Raw genomic sequence first — 21,292 nt, forward strand, 5'->3', positions numbered from 1 at the left:
TACCAGGACCAAAAGAATTGCAGAGACTGGCGTTGTCTCAACAGTGGCATCGTTCTAATCCCATACAGGAGCAGCCAGTCACTTACTAACTAACACTGCAAAACAGAATTGTTACCATATTTACCTTAATTTCAATTCAGGTTAGATTTTTTTGTGCGCAACACAGATTTTTTCTGCGCAGAGGCCGTGCCAGCAGTGCGCAATTGTGTACGCGCGCAGCTTAGAGGGAACACTGACGAAGAGATTGCAACTCTCCGGCAAACTGGGACCCATTCAGACCTTCCCTCAGCCCCTTGGCCACCTCCTCATTAAAATTACGTGAATACCAGTCTTACTGCCAGACTGCCCCCTCATAAGGCTCATTAGCCTCCATTCACATGAAGACAATAAAGATCCCTTCAGCCTCATTGATGGAGAAAACAATCAGTTTGCTCTTCTGAGTCAGTGCCTTAGATTAGATTAGATTAGATTAGATTAGATTAGATTAGATTAGATTAGATTAGATTAGATTAGATGAAACTTTATTAATCCTTCGGGTGGGTTCCTCCGGGAAATTCAGTTTCCAGTAGCAAGGCACCGAAAGAAGTTGCATTGTACAGATACATTAAGGGGAATGAGAGTAAGGATATAAGCATAAATACACCATATATACACATATACACATATATAGATACAGAATATACAATATGGATAAATAGGATTGCTCATTTGAGTGAGTATATTGCACAGTGATTATTGCACAGTCAAATATAAGAAAAAAAGACAAAACAAAAACAAAAAACAAATATTGCAAATATTGCACAGTGTAGAAAAGCACCTACAGCTCAGTTGTTCCACAACCAGTTCCTTGGTCTTTGAAGTGTTGAGTTGCAGGTGGTTTGTGTGACTCCATGTGACAAAGAGGACTTTGACTTTGTTTTCAGTCCTCAGACCTACATTGAGGCCAAGTGCGATTTAAAGATATGGAGGAGCTTATCTGTCTGTGAAAGACCGGCTGAGGAGAGATAACAACATTAAAATCCATTTATTGATTCATAATCGAATCTAAATAGCTGTGCACACAGGGTGCAGACTGAGAGCTGCAGCATTGGGTTTGAACACCCAATGCTGTGAAAATCACTGTATGGGCTCGAGAACACTTCTGAAAGAACATAAAAATATTAAAGAGAGTGGAGCAACCCCCTCCACATGCACACACACACACACACGCACACACATTTATTTGTGAAGGCTGACACACAGGAAGTAGTTCCTGCAGAAATACCTAATAGTGAAACATTAATGTGTTCACATCTTCGTTAAAGCCCTTGTGTTGTCTTCACCTGCTTAGGAGGTGAAGATCCAGATTAGTGCTTAAATTCAACTAGAGCACAGCTGGAAGCACTTGTGCGTGCAGCTGTGCTCAGCAGGGTGTGAAGATAAGGTGTTTTGACGCTGTGACGCCGATGACGTCATCTTGTGTTCTGGAACCTTCAATCTTCTGTCTCAGGTAATTCCTGATCTATCCGGTGGAGGGCAGTAACGATAAAGCGCTAAGAGAAGCGGCAGAATGACATGGTGTTTGCGCACGCGCAGACTGGCTCTGACGTCATCTGCTCCTCCCGGTAGGGCCGGGATGTGACGGGCTGATGCTACTGAGCTAACGAGCTGAAATCAAGAGGTTTCTCTCGGAGACCGGTGGCTGATAATAACAGGAGCAGCTCGCGGAGATAAACGTGGCCTCGTCACTCCGAGAGGAGCCGGAGCCCACACAGGAATCACGGTAAGAGCTGATGGGGCTGCTGGGAGGAGGTTGCTAACCCACGGCGGCAGCTAGCCGGAGTTCCTGGTTGATCCGGTGTTCCAGATCTACTGGCGTTTAGATCAACTGGCGTTGGTCGAACAGATGTGTGGCAGTCTTGCGTTTCAGGAGCTGCTACCGACAAACCAGCAAAAAAACGCCAAATGTGTCATCTGTGACACTTGTGAGGTTATCTCAAACACACTCCGTCAGTCTTGATGCTGTTGAACAACAAAATGTTTAAAAATGTGGCGAGTTTATCTGGTGATATCCTCATGCGCGACGCGATCGCAAAAACAGCAAACAAGTAATACCACGCCGATGTTGTTCACAGGACAGCAAGAGTAAACGATCGGGAGACTGTTGTCGTCGTTATCGTTCCCCTCGCACGGTTTATTTCTCCGAATTCAGCGTTTTTGCTTCACAACTAAAGCGAGCAGTTTGCTCTGTGCACTAACATGGAGTCGGGTCAACCAGCGCCACCTCTGGCCAAGTGCCACAGCCTACAGCCAGATCAACCTGTGACACATCTGCACCACGTTTGAATCAGTGTCATGCACATTTGTACCTTTCAATTGTGTCTGTTTGTGCGTCATGCAAATAAACCTTTGAAAAGGATGAAATGATATCATATATTCCTTATTGGCCTACATTTGTTCAAAATCCCAAATTATATACACAAAGTCATAGAAATCACCACTCCAATTGGTCATCATGATTTTGATATTCTCTTTTTCCATAACAATGAAATACGCCTTGGACAAATATGACACATCAATATTTCATTAGTGTTGTAACATCACATGTCGTTAGCATAGTCTGTCTGTGTCTTCCCTCTGCAAACGAACATTTCAGAGTTGGTTGTTATATACAGTCTGTATAAGTGTGGTTAATCTAATAAACATTTGTAAGGAGATGGCAGTTACTGTGAATGTACTGCAGGTGATTAGTAATAAACAGTCAGACAATGACCCTGACAATCTCATTCAATCTTGCAGATTGAATGCACCTTCTGTGGAAAGTGGTACCACACAGTGTTGTGGACAAATGTTGTGGGTGCTAAATAAACAGAAAAAAGTGATCCCTGTTGTCTTTGCTTACTGATTGTTTTTAGTGTTGACAGTCCACATTGCTGCCATTGCACCTGTCAACATGTTTGTGGGCAGATTTGGATGTACCAGGGGTAAGTGCAGCCACTCAGCCTCTACTCAATGTGATCATAGCAGCAGGTGCAGATGTGTCACAAGTTAATCTAGTAGTAGGCTATGGTAGTAGTGGACTGACCTCCATTGGAGACTGCTCCAGCTGCTGTGTGATAGTGGATCTGCTACAAATTGAAGATCATAAGCAAGTTTTGGAAATTAACCCTTGTATTATGTTGAAGAACAAACAATTGACATTGATTTTGTTGCGGGTCATTTTGACCCGTACTGTGTAAATCCACTCAGAATTATCCAAAAACTGCAATAAAACAATAGCAACTTTATTTTCCATTAGATAAACATGTAGAACACAGACATACAACAGTTAGACTTTCCATAACTATTTTAGGAACAATTTGGTTTTTTGTTCTTACAAACACATTTCTTTTGAACTTGCCCAACGTTCTCAGTTTTTCAATCCTCAACATTTTCAATTTTGTCCACATGCTGGACAAAATGTGCTTTCTGCAGATGTACTTCTTGCATTCCTCACAGAAAGTGCTTGTTTTCAAACAGGAATCTTCCTAACTAAGATTTAAAACAAAGGATTTCTACGTCTCCTCCAGTCTCACAAACAGATGACAAACCAAGCAACACACCTGAGTCACTGACTTTCTTAAATCCACTCACTCTCACTGGCTCTGTTTATTACTAATCACTGTGTAACTGCTGTGAATTCAAAGTAACTGCCATCTCCTTACAAATGTTCATTAGATTAACCACACTTATACAGACTGTATATAACTCCAGCCATGTTGATGGCTTGCCTATATTGGCTGGAAATATTAATTTCCAGGGAACAGACACAGACAAACGATGCTTACAGGATGTGATGTTACAACACTAATGAAATATTGATGTGTCATATTTGTCCAAGGTGTATTTCATTGTTATGGAAAAAGAGAATATCAAAATCATGATGACCAATTGGAGTGGTGATGTCTATGACTTTGTGTATATAATTTGGAATTTTGTACAAATGTAGGCCAATAAGGAATATATGATATCATTTCATTCTTTTCAAAGGTTTATTTGCATGACGCACAAACAGAGACAATTGAAAGGTACAAATGTGCATGACACTGATTCAAACGTGGTGCAGATGTGTCACAGGTTGATCTGGCTGTAGGCTGTGGCACTTGGCCAGAGGTGGCGCTGGTTGACTCGACTCCATGTTAGTGCACAAAGTAAACTGCTCGCTTTAGTTGTGAAGCAAAAACGCTGAATTCGGAGAAATAAACCGTGCGAGGGGAACGATAACGACGACAAGAGTCTCCCGATCGTTTACTCTTGCTGTCCTGTGAACAACATCGGCGTGGTGTTACTTGTTTGCTGTTTTCGCGATCGCGTCGCGCATGAGGATATCACCAGGTAAACTCGCCACATTTTTATACATTTTGTTGTTCAACAGCATCAAGACTGACGGAGTGTGTTTGAGACAACCTCACAAGTGTCACAGATGACACATTTGGCGTTTTTTTGCTGGTTTGTCGGTAGTAGCTACTGAAACGCAAGACTGCCACACATCTGTTCGACCAACGCCAGTTGATCTAAACGCCAGTAGATCTGGAACACCGGCAGCTGTCGCTCTGCGCGTCTCCGCGAACAGCCCCAAGGCTGATAAGGAGTCGGCGGGCGTTCACGCGCGGCTGTGAAGCTCCGAGAGGCTGTGAGGTCAGCTGCGGGTCACCCGATCATCTACATCATAACACATAAGGAATCGCAGTTTCCTCCGGGTGTGGTCTCCCAGAAATCCTCCTCATCAGCCGGGAACGGTGATGAATATGTCCGCGGCTGTCAGGCGGAAGTCAGGACTTCCTGTCTGTGATTGGGTCTGCGGTTACAGCTCCTTGTAGCTGCGACACACTGAGAGCCTGTATCATCACTGGGAGCTGTTTACACACCTCTGTAGCATAGGGGTGCAGGGAGGAGGAGGGTGCAGAGGGGCATAAGTGCACATCTGGGTAACCTGCACATCTGTGGAGCCCCATTAATGCTGAATGAGGTTTAAGATCAACATGTGTGATCTGACCAGAGGCAAGAACAGTCACTCAGACTGTCTGACTCCCTCACAGGTTAACTGTATGTTAGTGAGGCCTGACACAGTGATGGTTGCTACTTACCTGAGTCTGAGCTTCTGCAATAGCATATCCACTCTCCTTACTCTTCTGGGAGGTCACTGAGGCATTCCCGGCATTACAGGGTGGGCTGTGGACACAAATGTAAAACCACAGGGCCTACACACATTAACACACACATAGGCCGGACACACAAACTATAAGCCTGTTTAACAACAGTGATATGTTAAACACACATTCACTGAGGCTACATCGGTTGAGTCTGAGCTCATTCCTTCAGCTCATTCCTGCTTGTTGGTTCATCACTGATCATGTGACTTTTCACAACACCAATGGTCTTTTTGGGGACAGATAAAAAATCTTCACGTTACCCCTGGTCCTTCAGCTGTTCACATAAGGAAGAAATCTGTAGAAATAAAAATAAAATGAAGTGCAAGTGTGAGAAACATCAAGAGAGGCACAAGTCCTGCAGCACAGACTGATGTCACAGCTGTGTGGACACTTTGGTTTTATTGATGGTAATCTCATCTGAGAGAAGATCTCTGACCTTTATACCATCACGAGGAGGATCACATGACCACAGACAGAGAAGCCCAGCTTCCTCTTAAAGCGTTTGCCTCTTCTTCCTCAGAGTCAAAGTTTCTGAATGGATCTGTGGTTATTAAAACAGAAACAGCTAGGTGGCAGATGTTTGCAGCTTGAGAGGAAACGTCAGGCAGAGCAGGTGTGTTTGTTTCAGTAGGACGTCAGAACATTAGACATGCTGTAAAAAAAAAAAAAATACAAAGCAAGCTAAAAGGAACATCTGCAGGCAGTGCCTGTCAGCACTGACAGGGAAATATGTTTTTCATGATTGAACAGTTGAACCTGGACAGAAGTCAGAGAGTGACACAAGGTGTGAGGTAACTAATAGTGTTAGGTGGCCTCACATGTGTGGATGACAGGATGGGCCTCCATGCTTTCTTAGAGTACATTAAGAAATAAACCTCTGACAGAAACTCTGGAGCAATAATCCGCTGCATCAACAGTTAAATCTTCATCCATAGACAGAATCCAACTCCCTGGCTGGGCTTGCAGTAGGCAGCAATGAGCTTTGCACTGCTTTGTGGCTCTTTGTGAGTTCAATACAGGAGCTCATCACCCAGCATAGTCCCGGTGGAGTTTATCCACCGAAGAAGACTGAGAGCAACCTGACCACCAAGCTGGAAGGAAGGGTCGGCTTTAGCAGGGACTGAACTTTCAAAATAAGGGTTAGGCTTAAAAAACCTGAGTGGAATCCAGCTGTTTGTTGTAATAACCACAGATACATTCAGAAACTTTGACTTTGAGGAAGAAGAGGCAGAGTCAAAAGTGGGCAGCTCACCCAGGTGATGTCATTTAGAATAGAATAGAATAGAATAGAATAGAATTCAACTTTATTGTCATTGCACATGCACAGGTACAGGGCAACAAAATGCAGTTTGCATCCATCCAGAAGTGCTTTAGTGATATAGATATATTACAATATATATTAGCAATAATATAGATATGTGAGTATATTACAGAAATGGGTCTATTATGGTATGTTATAATGTACACGGTATGAAGTATGTTATGAATATGCTATAAGTGTAAGTATGTACAGGCTGTAGTGAGTACAAGCTATGTACAGGCTATGAACAGGATATAAATATGAAAAACTATACAGAAATCTGAGATATACAGCTATACAGAAATGTGAACTGTGCAGGTTATAAACAGTTGTAGAATTAAAAATTATTGTATGTACAGAATGATTATTTACACAGAACTATACAGTAGTGCAGTTAAGATAAGTGAGATATGTGGATCATTTCTACAGAGGCTATATAAAGTGCTAGTGGTTGTGAGTGGTGGTTCAGTCCATGTTATTATTGTGTGTCTGAGGGTACAGTTTTCCATTTTGTGTGTGTGTGTGTGTGTGTGTGTGTGTGTGTGTGTGTGTGTGTGTGTGTGTGTGTGTGTGTGTGTGTCCGTCCAGTCCATGTGTTAACGTGGGTCAGATGTCAGGAGGCAGAGTTCAGGAGTAGGGCTGCCACGATTAGTCGACTAGTCACGATTACGTCGACTATCAAAATCGTCGACGACTGATTTAATAGTCGACGCGTCGTTTGAAGCTTTGTAAGATCCCAAAAGACGCAGGAATGAGTAGTAGGATTTAAGAGTGTAATAACGGACTGAAACAGAAGATGGCAGCACTGCATGTACAAGGATGCCAGCTGCCGTTAAACCCCGAAGAAGAAGAAGCTGTGTCCCAGAATTCATAGCGCAGCCCAGCTCAGTTTACAACAATGGCGGCAGCTAGTTAGTTTTAATGTTACTCTTATTATTCTTTCTGGGTCACAAAATAAACGTTTAACATATTTTCAGGCGAGAATGTAGCTGTGGAAACCTGAAATATCTGCTCAGTTTATCAAGACACCACATATTTTCAAAAGCGCTCCGACGTTTTCGGAGACGTCTGTTACCCACTAGCGCCGTGAGAGCACCGGACTCCTGGCAAATCATTTTCAAACCCACCGCCGTCTTTCGCTACTCAGGTTAAACATGATATATAAGTCACTTAGATAACTTAAAAATGTTATTGTTTGGCTTTCTTTAGTATTTTATTTGTTCCTGAGTGAATCGGTTTGGCTGAGATGAAAGTTATAGTTTCTACACAACTGAATAAACATCAAGCAGACAGCTGATTATCAGAAGTGTGAGATGCTCGAGAATTTACTCCGGTGTCCTGTTATATTTTAGATAGCAAGGAGTTTATTAAATTTTAATGAAATTTGCAGATTGTTTCGGTGAAGTTTAATAAACTATCATCTTGTCTTTATTTTTAGTTAGCACAGATCTTAAACACTTAAAGCTGTAAGCTAATGATAGTTATATAAGAGCAGATGCTGCTGGTGCAATAAGCTGTACGTCCAATGGATGATGATCTGATTAGTCGACTAATCGCAAAAATAATCTGTGACTAGTCGACTATCAAAATAATCGTTTGTGGCAGCCCTATTCAGGAGTCTGACAGCTGTGGGGAAGAAGCTGTTCAGGTACCTGGTTGTCTTAGTCCGGTGGCTCCTGTAGTGCCTCCCAGAGGGCAGGAGGGTGAAGAGTCCATGTGATGGGGTAGCCAGTGATGGTGCTAGAGGGAACACAGAGATGATGTAAAGCTTTGCATAAAGACCCAACGGTTCATCCAAAGGCTTCTGCACACTTCACCCAGTGAACGTGACCGAATCCTGAGGAAACATCACAGCAGACTTGCTGGCTCTGAGTTTGATGACCCTGCTACGTAACCCCGGTCCCTTGCTGAGGAAAACTGCTGTTTCCCGTGTCGCTTGTTGGAACCTCCATCCCCCAACTTTTCAAAGAAACCACACAAAGAGTCTTTCAGGGCAGGTCGGCGTGCCTCTGCTCATCGGTGCACGTCTGTCCTGATTCTCTGAGATGGCGGTCATCATTATTGTGTTAGACAGCAGTTACTGGCAGCTAACCTAATAACCAACCAACAGCAGCTCCTTTATTGTCACTGTCTGCAGTCAGACTTTCCCACAGAGGTTTAGTGTGAATATTTTTCATTTTTCCAGCTTTCTGCAGGTAATGTGGAGATGATCGTCGAGCCTGACAGATGTGTGCTCTGCTCAAGAGCGCTTCAGATCTCCCACAAATAATGAGACTAAAATCCATCACAGAGCCAACAGATGTAGCATTTGAAGATTCAAAAGTGATTAATGCTTCGTTACAGTTTTTTACAGACGCTAGGACACATTTCACAATACTTAGGTCACTTTTGAAAAACTCTTCACACAATTCTCCTAACTGACCGTCAGCTTGGCAAAGCAGTTCATTTCACATTCAAAATGCACTACAACTACCAAAACACTTCATTCAGGTCTCAAATAACCTCATTCTTCCAGAACACTAGCAAAGGTTGACAGCCGACAAACACACTTTGTCACCCACAAAACAATGATCTAAAAAACACTAACAACATGTAGCATTACACAGTGTTTTCCTGTGTAAAACAAGGACACATCTCTGTTTATAATTTCAATATATGTTACTGGAATGAATCAGACATCATGCAGAATTCGTTAATATTTGTTTATGTATTTTTATTTTTTTGCACTAAGTAATCCCAAAATACAAGAATTTGTATACACACCATCCACTGATACACATACAATAGTAATGCTAATCTACTCGGTCTCCTCCATTTGGCCACAGGTTCTCATCCACATCACATCTTATGTCATCTAGGGCAACACACCTAGGAAATAATCTTCTGGCTGCCAGAATTGAAGGAGTTGAAAGATTGAAGGAGTAACACCTGTGTAGATGTTCATCTACAATGAGAATCAGCTGTGGCTGGTTGAACTGCATTTTTAGATTTAAAATATGTTTCAATAAAATATTGCTGTTGAATTTTGCTGTCTTTTTAAGTTTTGCATTGTGTTATTGTTTTGGCCATAAGTTTAACAGTTTTGAAAACAGTATGTAAGCACATGCAAAATGTCCTGTACGTACAAAGATTTTTGGCAGTTGTTGTGTCTGAGTGAGAAGATAATTCATGAAATTTGAGAGATGTAGTCATTGAATGCATTTTGTGCCAAAACAATGATAACTGGTCCTCAGTTTAGCCCACATAGACTTCTGTTGTGCTCACTGTGTGAGGAGTTTTGCAAAAGTGACCTAAGTATTGAGAAATGTGTCCTAGTGTCTGTAAAAAACTGTAAAGTGACCACGCCAGTGTTTCTGTCCACCTGCTGCAGGTTTGTGTCAGTGCCTGCTGACGGGAGCGCAGCAGGATGAGTGGGGCGGCGCTCGGCATCGAGATCGTAGTGGTGTTTTTTTTGGCGCTGTTCCTGCTGCACCGATATGGAGACTTCAAGAAGCAGCAGCGCATGGTGCTGTTCGGCACGCTGCTGGCCTGGTACCTGTGCTTCCTCATCGTCTTCATCCTGCCTCTGGATGTCAGCACGGTCAGTATGACACACAGCATCAAACTGAGATCCCTCCAAAGTCCTCAGAGGTGTTCAAGCCTTCCATTCACGAAGCTCCTCAGGACTTTGATGGTTTCTGTCTAGTAGGGCTGCCACAAACGATTATTTTGATAGTCGACTAGTCACCGACTATTTTTGCGATTAGTCGACTAATCAGATCATGGATCTGCTCTTATATAACTATCATTAGCTTACAGCTTGAAGTGTTTGTGCTAACTAAAAATAAAGACAAGATGATAGTTTATTAAATTTTAATGAAATTTGCAGATTGTTTCAGTGAAGTTTAATAAACTCCTTGCTATCTAAAATATAACAGGACACTGGAGTATATTCTCGAGCATCTCACACTTCTGATAATCAGCTGTCTGCTTGACGTTTATTCAGCTGTGTAAAAACTATAACTTTCATCTCAGCTAAATCGATTTACTCGGGAACAAATAAAATACTAAAAAAATCCAAACAATAACATGTTTAAGTTATCTAAGTGACTTATATATCATGTTTAACCTGAGTAGCGAAAGACGGCGATGGGTTTGAAAACGATCTGCCGGGAGTCCGGTGTCCTCACGGCTCTAGTGAGCTTTGCCCCCGGCTAACTATCGAGCTGGTGGGTAACAGACGTCTCCGAAAACGTCGGAGCGCTTTTGAAAATATGCGGTGTCTTGATAAACTGAGCAGATATTTGAGGTTTCCACAGCTACATTCTCGCCTGAAAATATGTTAAACGTTTATTTTGTGACCCAGAAAGAATAATAAGAGTAACATTAAAACTAACTAGCTGCCGCCATTGTTGTAAACTGAGCTGGGCTGCGCTATGAATTCTGGGACACAGCTTCTTCTTCTTCTTCGGGGTTTAACGGCAGCTGGCATCCTTGTACATGCAGTGCTGCCATCTTCTGTTTCAGTCCGTTATTACACTCTTAAATCCTACTACTCATTCCTGCGTCTTTTGTGATCTTACAAAGCTTCAAACGACGCGTCGACTATTAAATCAGTCGTCGACGATTTTGATAGTCGACGTAATCGTGACTAATCGACTAATCATGGCCCTACTGTCTAGTTGTTCTTTGTCATTTTTGAGATTCTTTTGTTTTTTAATATAACATCTTTAACTTTTATGACATTTCATAGAGAAGCCTTATGAGCTCCTGTGGACTTCAAGCACATCTGTTACACAACAAAAGATTACTGTTTTATACGGCTCTGATGTAAATGTCAGATTTCGACTTCCATATGTGTGGAAAAGATCTTTACATGTTTGATTTCATTCAGTGAATCTGTGTCAGCGTACGTTTGTCTGTCTGCTGCTTACAGACAATCTACAGGCAGTGTGAGCAGGACCACAAGGAGCAGGCGTCTGTTCCCGCCCTCGTCTCACCGCTGTCCAATCGCACTATAGTAAACACAACCGCTGCACCCACAAAAAGGTTTGAATGCTGTGCGTGCGTGTGTGATTTCAGGGTAAAGGTTGAAACCTCTGCAGTGAGTTTTCTGGAAATTTGTTGGTGATTAACAGGAAGTGTTTGACATAATTCATAATTCAGGGACAGAGAGCTGAACCCAAACAACACATCCACTCAGTATGTCCTCTGTGATCTGGACATGAAGGCATTTCAAGTCGTTAATGATCTTTTCACACAGAGAGTCAGAGCAGAAGACAGAGCAGGATTTGAAGCGACTCCTTCTTATTGAACTTGAGTAAATGTACTTTGAAACTCAGGCGGCTTTTCTTAGAGAGACCTGAGTGTGTTACAAAAAATGTGACTAAAAGAAGTGTTGTCTTAGTAAATAAAACCAGATAACATCAGCAGGTTTCTGAACTCCTGATTGTGTTTCCTCTCAGTGTACGAACGCTGTGCCACAAGCCGTGGAGCTACATCCCTGATGGCATCATGCCAGTGTTCTGGAGGGTGGTGTACTGGACGTCTCAGTGCCTCACGTGGTCAGTACGAGCCCGAGTCTCCTCATGAAACCTCCACATGCTGAGTTTTTGTGTTTTAAAGGTTTTCTTGTGTCGTCAGGCTGCTGCTGCCCTTCATGCAGTCGTACGCTCGCTCCGGAGGCTTCTCCATCACCGGGAAGATCAAAACGGCACTGATTGAGAACGCCATTTATTACGGGACATACCTGCTCATTTTCGGCTCTTTGCTCATTTACGTGGCCGTTCATCCTGAGTTGCGCCTCTCCTGGTGAGTGGACCCTGAGGAAGAACCCCCTTTTTTTGTTTTGTTTTGTCCTGTCTGTGAAGAGAAAGACAGGACAAAGACATGCTGTGACGATTAAATGCAGAGGGCTGTATAAACACATAATCGACTCCTAAACTCCTCCTGATTGGCTGCTGTATGGAGTTACCTGCTCTGTGTGTTACTCAGGTACGAGCTACAGACCATCGGGATCACTGCCGCCAACACCTGGGGTTTGTTCCTGCTGGTGCTGTTACTCGGGTACGGGCTGGTGGAGATCCCTCGGTCCTACTGGAACTCCTCCCGGCACGGACACTTGCTCGTCAAGACCTACTTCAAGGCATCCAAGCTGATGACGGAGAAGGCGGATGCAGAAGAGAACCTGGAGGATGTCATGGAGGTAAGTGACAGCCTCCAGCAGTTACAAACATTTGGTTTAATGTTGCCGTTTTCACTGAGACGTCTGTTCTGCTGTAGGAGGTGAGAAAGGTCAGCGAATCCATCAAATACAACCACCCGCTGAGGAAGTACATCGACACCATCCTCAGGAAAGTACGTAGAGCGAAGCTGAGCGTGAACATGATGGGTGATAACTGTGATGTTTAAGTTCATGAGTGTGATGATGTGCTCGTGGTTTCCCTCAGTGCCCCTTGGACTACCAGGAGAAGATGGGCAGGAACATGGACGACTACGAGGACTTTGATGACAAACAGAATACGTACCCGACGGAGAAGAGCCTGGTGAAGCTTCATAAACAGGTGAGAGGATTTGACGAGTCAATCAGACTGTGCTGCCTTCTTATTGGAGGAATAAAGAGATGAAACAGATTCTAATGAAGACTCCTGACGATGTGGTGGCAGATGTTTTTGTGTTCAGTGAAAGTGTTTCTGTGTGTTTCCTGAATACCTGCACAGAGCACGTCCACCTTAAACTTTATCCACATGATAAAGCTGCTCAGTGAAGGTTGGGGGCATCAGCTAATCTTACAAAGCTCAGTCTAGTGCTGACCTTTGTTAGCCGGGGGTGAGAAGCAAACCATGATGTCAGGCTCCGTCTGTCTGAGATGGACGGACATTTTACTCCCACTGGCCCCCAAAATTTCCACCGTAACAAAGTTTCTGATGTCCATTTTAATTATGTTGCTGATGGTACATTACATGTTCATTATATTTAAAGATGTCTCTTTTTTCTGTTCTTCATATTTATTTATATACATGAGGTGGCCAGAATATTAGAAGTGCCTGAAAATGCAGAACTGAGCTGCACTGAACTGGCTTAGATTGTAAGATTCAGATCGATAAAGATATGAATCATAATCTTTGTAATCACTGCTGTCAGCTGAGCGATAGAAGATAGTCCTCATTCCACTGCAGAACATTTACAGTTACAGTGATGCTGTACAGGTGATGATTTCAAAAAAGAAGAGGATGATGATGAGATGACGATGATGTAAAAAGCGATGAAACAAGGAAAAATCTTTCTCTTTGTGCTTGTAGTTTCCTCCTCACACTGCACACAGCTGAAGTCTTCTGTTTCCTGTTCACTCTGTTTCCCCTACTCTGATGTCCGAACCTGTCGTGTGCAGGTGATCTACGCCGTGCAGAGACACAACCGGACGCGTGTGCAGTGGCAAATCCTCCTGCAGCAGGCCATCCACCTGGAGGACGTGGCCAAGAACGAGACCAGCTCCACCCACCAGTTTGTCCACAGCTTCCCTTCATCAGAGCCGGCCGGCTGGTTCAGCAGATACATCTACACCCCGACTGTAGGTGGGTGTAATGAGATCACTCCTGTAACCACCTGCACAGGTGTCCTGCTACAGTTTTCCTTTGGTTGCTGGTGGCAGTGACGTCGAAGAGTAAACACTGCCCTGTGTGTGTGTGTGTGTGTGTGTGTGTGTGTGTGTGTGTGTGTGTGTGTGTGTGTGTGTCACAGAGTGGTACTGGGAGTGCTTCCTGAAGCGCTGGTTTTACCGCCTCCTCTCCATCGTCCTGACTCTGTTCAGCGTGGTTGTGGTTTGGTCCGAGTGCACCTTCTTCAGCACACGGCCCGTCCTCTCGCTGTTCGCCATCTTCATCCAGTTGGCTGAGAGAGACTACAACTACCTGTACATCGAGGTGAGCCTGAGAAGACAGACGCTGGTTTACACACAAACCATCAGACACAGAGCTTCATATTTCTGTAGAGCCTCTGAAAGTGTTTAAAGGCTGCTGTGTGATGGAGTGCTGCACAGCTGAGTCTTTGTTGTTTTACAATGAAGGAAACATGACATGTGATGCGTGTTTCAGTTTCACTGTTTCTTTGTTGAAACACGATCACACTTCATTCAGACCTCTGATCACCTTTTGCTCTCTCTCTCCACCAGATGGCGTGCTTCATCACAATCTTCTTCCTGTGCACCTGTGTTTACTCCACCGTGTTTCGCATCCGAGTCTTCAACTACTACTACCTGGCCTCCCACCACCAGACCGACGCCTACAGCCTCCAGTTCAGCGGCATGTAAGTGACAGCAAGAATGCTTTTATTTTGAAAGGATTCTGAAAGGGACATGTTCAGGAAAGATCGCTGTAAACCAAGAGAAGACATGAGCACACATGTTTCTTTCTAGAATGTTCCTCCTCATATACAAGAAAAACATTTGTACTGTTTCAAAAAACCTCAAATGACTTAATTTTAATACCTGTTCTGTAGAAAGGATCTCCTCTTTATCTTCTTAAAGCACAGAAACTAGAGCGTTTTGTAGTGAGTCAGTGTTATTAAACAACATGTTATGTGACGCAGAAGTTCACTTGGAGGCGATGGAGGAGTTGACCTGATGGAGGTTTAGTGACTCTGTCGTGTTTTCCTCCTGCAGGCTGTTCTGTCGTCTGACTCCTCCTCTCTGTCTCAACTTCCTGGGTTTGATCCACATGGACTCGGCCATCTCCCACCAGGAAAAGCTGCAAACTGCTTACACTTCTGTAAATACCCACACTGTATGAAACCTGTGTAACACACCTGTGCTGCAGTGTCTGCCTGACTCACCTGTTGTTTGTTTGTTGGAACAGATCATGGGATCCATGCGCGTCCTCTCTTTCATTGCTAATGGCTTCTACATCTACTACCCCATGTTGATCGTCATCCTCTGCATCGCCACCTACTTCAGGTGAGATGAGTCTCTGGAGTCTTCCCTGCTGGGCGCTTCTTTAACAGTGTGGATTGGTCATGTGACAGAAGATAGTCTGAAAAGCCAGAACAGGGTTTTACATACAGAATTTGCTGCTTTTCCTTGTTGTTCATGAGTTAAACTGAAGTCTTTGAAAACAAAAAACTGGAAGAGATCCCGACGGATTAAATAATTCAGATTATAAAACCTTTGCATGTCTGGGGTGTTGGTGAGCTGTAGCATTTATAGCAGTCTTTTAGATCCTGCTTCTCTCTGCTGGTTAGTGCAGGATTAAACAGAACCATCAGGCGGTTTATTATATATGTAGTTATGTTTGTGACTCTGTGTTATAATCAATGTTCTCCTCAGTTTGGGGACTCGCTGCCTGAATCTTCTGGGCTTCCAGCAGTTTATGGATGACAGTGAAATGACCTCTGACCTGATCGACGAGGGAAAGGAGCTGATTCGCCGGGGTGAGACTGCCACCATCATCTGAATTCTCTTTGACTTTTTAACATGAAAGTAGTAAAATAGTAAAATACAATATTTTTTACAGAGAAAAGGAAGAGGCAGAGGATTGAAGATGGTGAGAACAGACGGAGGGTGAGTACCTGTTTGCTGCTTCTTTTTAGATATCAGAGAAAACTAATCACATGCATCAAAGTCCCTTTGTATATCTTATTTTAATAATATATATTTTCATTGTTTATTAAGTGCACAGACTGTAGTTTACAGCAGGTTTCCTCAGATATAATATTATATTCCAAAATAACAAAGTCAGCTGCTGGGAGAGGAAACAACACTGAAACAGGAAGTACAGAAGATGCTCATCACTGGGTTTTCTGCCTAAGATTAAAGATTGAACATCAGCGTCCCTGCAGGCCAATAACACAGAGACAGCTATTTAGAATCAGCAGATGAGGCAACTGTAGTGACAACACTGAAATGTTTGTTTTTTCTGACTGTTTGATGAATGTGTGAGTGAAAGAAAGCTGATGCCAGGAGTGATGGAATCATGGCGTGACACAGATGACTCGTGTCAGAGCGCTTACACAACCCGTCACGTACAAACATGAACTGATGTCTACTGGGAAACAGCAGGAGTGAAATCCTTGTTCAAGCGTCCTGATCTGTTTGTGTTGTGTCATCTGCTGCAGGAGTGGAAGGAGCGCTACGGGAACCCGAGAGAAGACTACGCTGCGAGGAACAGGAGCAGCCACGAGATGAAGGAGACGAGCTACTCAGACACCGTGAGCTCCAGCAACAGCAGACGTAAGTCAGCAGGTGGTCGGCGCTGCTCTCTGAAGGTGTTTTTGGTGGTTTTCGGGTGACGGAGCACTTCCTGTTGTTTGAACAGAGGCTAAATATTCCCGGTCTGGGAGCCGAGCAGAGAGGGACCGCATCGAGCTGCTGCAGGACGCCGAGCCCTTGGACTTCAACGCCGAAGCGCTGACAGATGACCCGCTGGACGCTGAGTCTGGAAGGTAAGCATGGTGTCATCGTCATGGTTAGGCCACTGTGTTTGGGATGCACGTTTGAGAGTTTCCCTGTTTTCAGCTGCTGGTAATGTTTAATTCTTTAACTTTGTATTTTAATAGTTTTCAGTTTGACTGCTGTTTCATTTCAGAGTGTGTTTTTTTTTATTTTTATTTTTTTTAAATACGGATAATTATCCAGGATGAGATTCAGGAAGTTATTACAGTACAACACAAGAGTGCATAACTTAATGGCCCCAAGCCAACACAGCAGAGACGTGACACCCAAACACTCTTGTTGGTGGTACGTGGGAAGCGGTTTTCATCAGATCCTCCTGCTGACCCCTAACCTGCTGTTTTTATTGCCCCAATAGATTTAAAGAGGAGTTTCAAATTAGCACTATTGCCTCACAGCAAGAAGGTCCTGAGTTCACCATCAGGGAGTGGAGGGCGTGTGTGGAGTTTGCATGTTCTCCCTGTGTTTGCGTGGGTTCTCCCCGGGTATTCCGGCTTCCCCCACAGTCCAAAGACATGTAGTTAGTGGGGATAGGGGATAGGCTCCAGTGACCCCTGCGACCCTGAAAAGGAGAAGCGGAAGCGAATGGATGGATAGAGTTTCAAATGCAGATAACTTGACTTTGGTTGCTCATGTTTAGCTCCTGTCTGTTGGCGGGATGTAAAATGTCCGTGACCTGCAGGGTTGATGTCTGCATGCACCAGCCAGAAATATTTAAAAAAGGGTTAACTAAGGGTTAACTAACCAAAATGTTGTTAAAAAGCAAAAGGAAGAAATAATATTTAAATGTTTGGATGTTTTTTGGGTGGATTCAGTAAGAAAAGGTGAAGAAGTGGAGACAGAGAAGTGTGGATAGTTTTCCGTTTACGGAAGCGGTTGTGGGATTTATCGGGAAACTAGCGGACGACACAGCAGAAAGAATTATCATCCGAACGTTTCCCAACCAGAAGCCGTGGGTGGATAAAAACATCCGCGACGCTCTGAGATCACGCACCGCTGCCTACAATGAAGGGCTTGTCTCCGGTAATATGGACCTATACAAGGCTGCGTCCTACAACGTGCGCAGCGCGGTCCGAAAGGCAAAGCGGAGCTACGGGAAAAAACTAGAGTCACAGCTACGACAGTGCGACTCTAGGAGCCTGTGGAAAGTACTGCGGACTATAACGGACTATAAACGATCAGCTTCTTCAATGATGAATGCAGATGCTTCACTGGCTGATGAGCTGAACACGTTTTATGCTCGCTTCGACGCCGCAGCAATTAAAACAACAAACGGCTGCGCGTGCTCGGAGTGCACCAGTGAAGAAAATGCATTCGTCATCACAGAGCATGCCGTGAGGAACACCTTCAGGAGGGTGAACACCAGGAAGGCAGCAGGACCAGATGCAATCCCTGGCCGGGTCCTTAGAGCCTGTGCTGATCAACTAGCACCGGTGTTCACGGAGATCTTCAACCTCTCCCTGGCCCAAGCTGTGGTTCCCACGTGCTTCAAACAGTCCATTATTGTCCCTGTTCCAAAGAAACAACAGCCCGCTTGCCACAATGACTACCGTCCAGTAGCACTGACTTCAATTGTGATGAAGTGTTTTGAAAGACTGATGAGAGATCACATCACTTCTTCACTTCCTGCCACCATCGACTCACTTCAGTTTGCTTACCGGACTAATCGTTCCACAGACGATGCCATATCTCACCTGCTCCACACATCCCTGAGTCACCTGGACACTGGCAGAGGGAATTATGTTAGGATGCTGTTCGTGGACTACAGTTCAGCATTCAACACAATAATTCCCTCTAAGCTTTTCACCAAGTTGACAGATCTAGGACTCAGCTCATCACTGTGTCAGTGGATCCTCAACTTCCTCACAGACAGACCCCAATCAGTGAGGGTGGGAAAACAAGTCTCCCCCTCCATCTCACTCAGCACTGGAGTGCCTCAGGGCTGTGTTTTAAGCCCCCTGCTGTACTCACTGTACACTTATGACTGTGTAGCCACATCCGACACCACCTCCATTGTCAAGTTTGCTGACGACACTGCTGTTGTGGGCCTGATCTCCGACAACATCGAGACGGCCTACCTGGAGGAGATTAGGAACCTGGAGACCTGGTGCCAGGAGAATAACCTCCTCCTAAACATCAGCAAGACTAAGGAGCTGATCGTGGACTTCACTACAAAGCAGGCGAGGAATTACAAACCCCTCATCATCAGTGGCACGCCAGTGGAGAGAGTGGACAGTTTCCGATACCTGGGTGTCCACATCACTCAGGACCTGTCATGGTCCTGTCACATCAACACCCTGGTTAAGAAAGCCCGTCAGCGTCTCTTCTTCCTCAGAAGACTTAGAGACTTCCATCTGCCACTGAAGGCGCTCAAGAACTTCTACTCCTGCACCATCGAGAGCGTCCTGACGGCAAACATCTGCACCTGGTTTGGGAACAGCACCAAGCAGGATAGACGAGATCTGCAAAGGGTGGTGCGCTCGGCAGAACGCATCATTCAATCAGAGCTCCCTGACCTGCTGTCCATCTACACCAAGCGGTGCAAGTCCAAAGCTAGGAAGATTATGATGGACCTCTCCCATCCCAACAATGGACTCTTCTCGCTGTTGAGGTCTGGGAAGCGCTTCTGCTCCCTTAAGGCCAAAACAGAGAGAATGAGGAGGAGCTTCTTCCCCCAGGCTATTCGGGGTCCTGAACCAGGTGTAGGACTGGACTCTCCCAAACACGTCACTATAAGACTGGACTCTCACACACGTCACCACACGCACCACCACACATTTCCTATAATCCTATAATTCCTATAATTTATAATCCTTATCTTTATAATCTCTTCTGCTATTTGCACATTCTTTACTGTAAATTCCTAAGTTAATTTGTAAATTTTTGTAGTAAATTGTAAATATTGTAGAACTTTTCTTCTGTCATTTAATGGTCGGGCATTGTACAGCTACAAGCATTTCACCCCCATGTCATACTGTGTATGGTTGTGTGTGTGTGACAAATAAAATTTGAATTTGAATTTAAAGAACTTAAAGGGTTTTTTTTATAAAGTTTTCTGATAAATAACTGTCAGTTTGTTCATTTCAGCGCTGACCTCAGTGCTCTTTAATGTGTTGGAGTAAAGCACACCTGTTTCTAATGTGTCTGCACTGACCTATCCAGAGATGTGTGAACTTGTGTGTTTTTGTGTTTTCAGGCACTCTGGAGGACGGTACCTGTCCATGTCGTCATCTCGTAGCCGAATATTTGACGACATCTAGAAGAGAAGTCTGAATCACTGTCCACACGTCCACCTGCAGCATGACCTCCTTCTCTCAGCACTCGGCATGCACACTGAATAAAAGCCGCTCAGGTGAACTTCTCTCACCTGCAAACATCTACATAAACAATTTGCATCCGTTTCTGTATGCAGCTGCAGGTCCATGAAAGCACTTTTGAAGGAATATTAAATTTACTCAGCATGTGACAGACTGCAGGCCTGAGCTTCTCAACAGATCAAACCCTCAATTTACTGCATGTCATGAAGGCAGGAGAGGCAGTCAGAGCACATGAATGTGAATCACTTTATCCGCAGGTTTCATGGAGGCCCTGCTAATATATTTAATTTCTAGTGTTTATTCTTTAATGTTGTAGATTTATTTAACTGTCTGTCATGATGGGAGCTGTTAGGATTCGCTGATTCAGTCACTGATAAACCTGAAATCCTTCAGTCATGTTGGAGGTCAGGGCTTCATGTTTATGGGATTAATGTGCAGTCTAATTGAGTCTGTATTTCTCTGTAATTTAAAGCTAATTGGGAGGTGGTGGTATCTGAAACCATGTGATCACTGTAAACTCTGTGATTAATTACTTGATCGACCTACAACAACTTCACTGTGTTTAAACAGGAATGAATCCAGTTTCACTTAATAAATATATATATATATATATATATATATATATATATATATATATATATATATATATATATATATATATATATATATATATATATATATATATATATATATATATATATACAGCACTGTGCAAAAGTCTTGAGCCCTCATTTGCCCCATTTCTTTACATTTTGCATGAAAACTGGAAATAGGTGCAGCGATTCATTGATATGTGCAAATATTTATAAAAAAAGAAAAAAAAGAATATGAGGCAAAAACAGAGTTTTTACAGTTCGAACGAGCTTGAAAGTGAATGTTTGGTCCGACCTTCATCCTTCAGCCCCATCTGAACTCTGTGAGGATCTACAGGAACATTTCTCCAGGCTCCTTGAAGGACATTCAAAGCTCTTCTTTGGATGTTTCTCCCTTTTGTGGATAATGATGATAATGATGATGATGATGATGATGATGATGATGCCACTCTTTTTATGTCGTTCTGTGCTTTGAGAAGATCAGACCATGA

General features: G+C 43.7%; 2 protein-coding genes across 3 annotated transcripts in view; one reads left to right on the plus strand and one right to left on the minus strand.

Moving 5' to 3' along the window:
* The window catches only part of LOC101470943 (scavenger receptor cysteine-rich type 1 protein M130), a 254,258-nt gene that overhangs the window by 171,523 nt on the left and 61,443 nt on the right, over positions 1-21,292 (minus strand). The window lies entirely within an intron of this gene.
* Positions 1,571-20,850, plus strand: lmbrd2b (LMBR1 domain containing 2b). 2 transcript variants are annotated; one of them, XM_024803300.2, is made up of 18 exons: positions 1,571-1,762; positions 9,842-10,051; positions 11,387-11,499; positions 11,916-12,014; positions 12,094-12,261; positions 12,445-12,655; positions 12,733-12,807; positions 12,900-13,013; positions 13,841-14,024; positions 14,191-14,372; positions 14,621-14,754; positions 15,110-15,215; positions 15,303-15,400; positions 15,770-15,873; positions 15,957-16,003; positions 16,558-16,672; positions 16,758-16,884; positions 20,088-20,850. In XM_024803300.2, exons 2-18 carry the CDS (start codon positions 9,878-9,880, stop codon positions 20,149-20,151), a joined length of 2,115 nt encoding a protein of 704 aa, XP_024659068.2. In that variant the 5' UTR covers positions 1,571-1,762; positions 9,842-9,877; the 3' UTR covers positions 20,152-20,850. The 2 variants fall into 2 exon arrangements, with proteins under 2 accessions (XP_024659068.2, XP_076742350.1); XM_076886235.1 differs by lacking the exon at positions 11,387-11,499.

This window comes from Maylandia zebra, linkage group LG7 (assembly GCF_041146795.1).
Source record: "Maylandia zebra isolate NMK-2024a linkage group LG7, Mzebra_GT3a, whole genome shotgun sequence".
In the NCBI taxonomy this organism is placed as follows: Eukaryota; Metazoa; Chordata; class Actinopteri; order Cichliformes; family Cichlidae; genus Maylandia; species Maylandia zebra.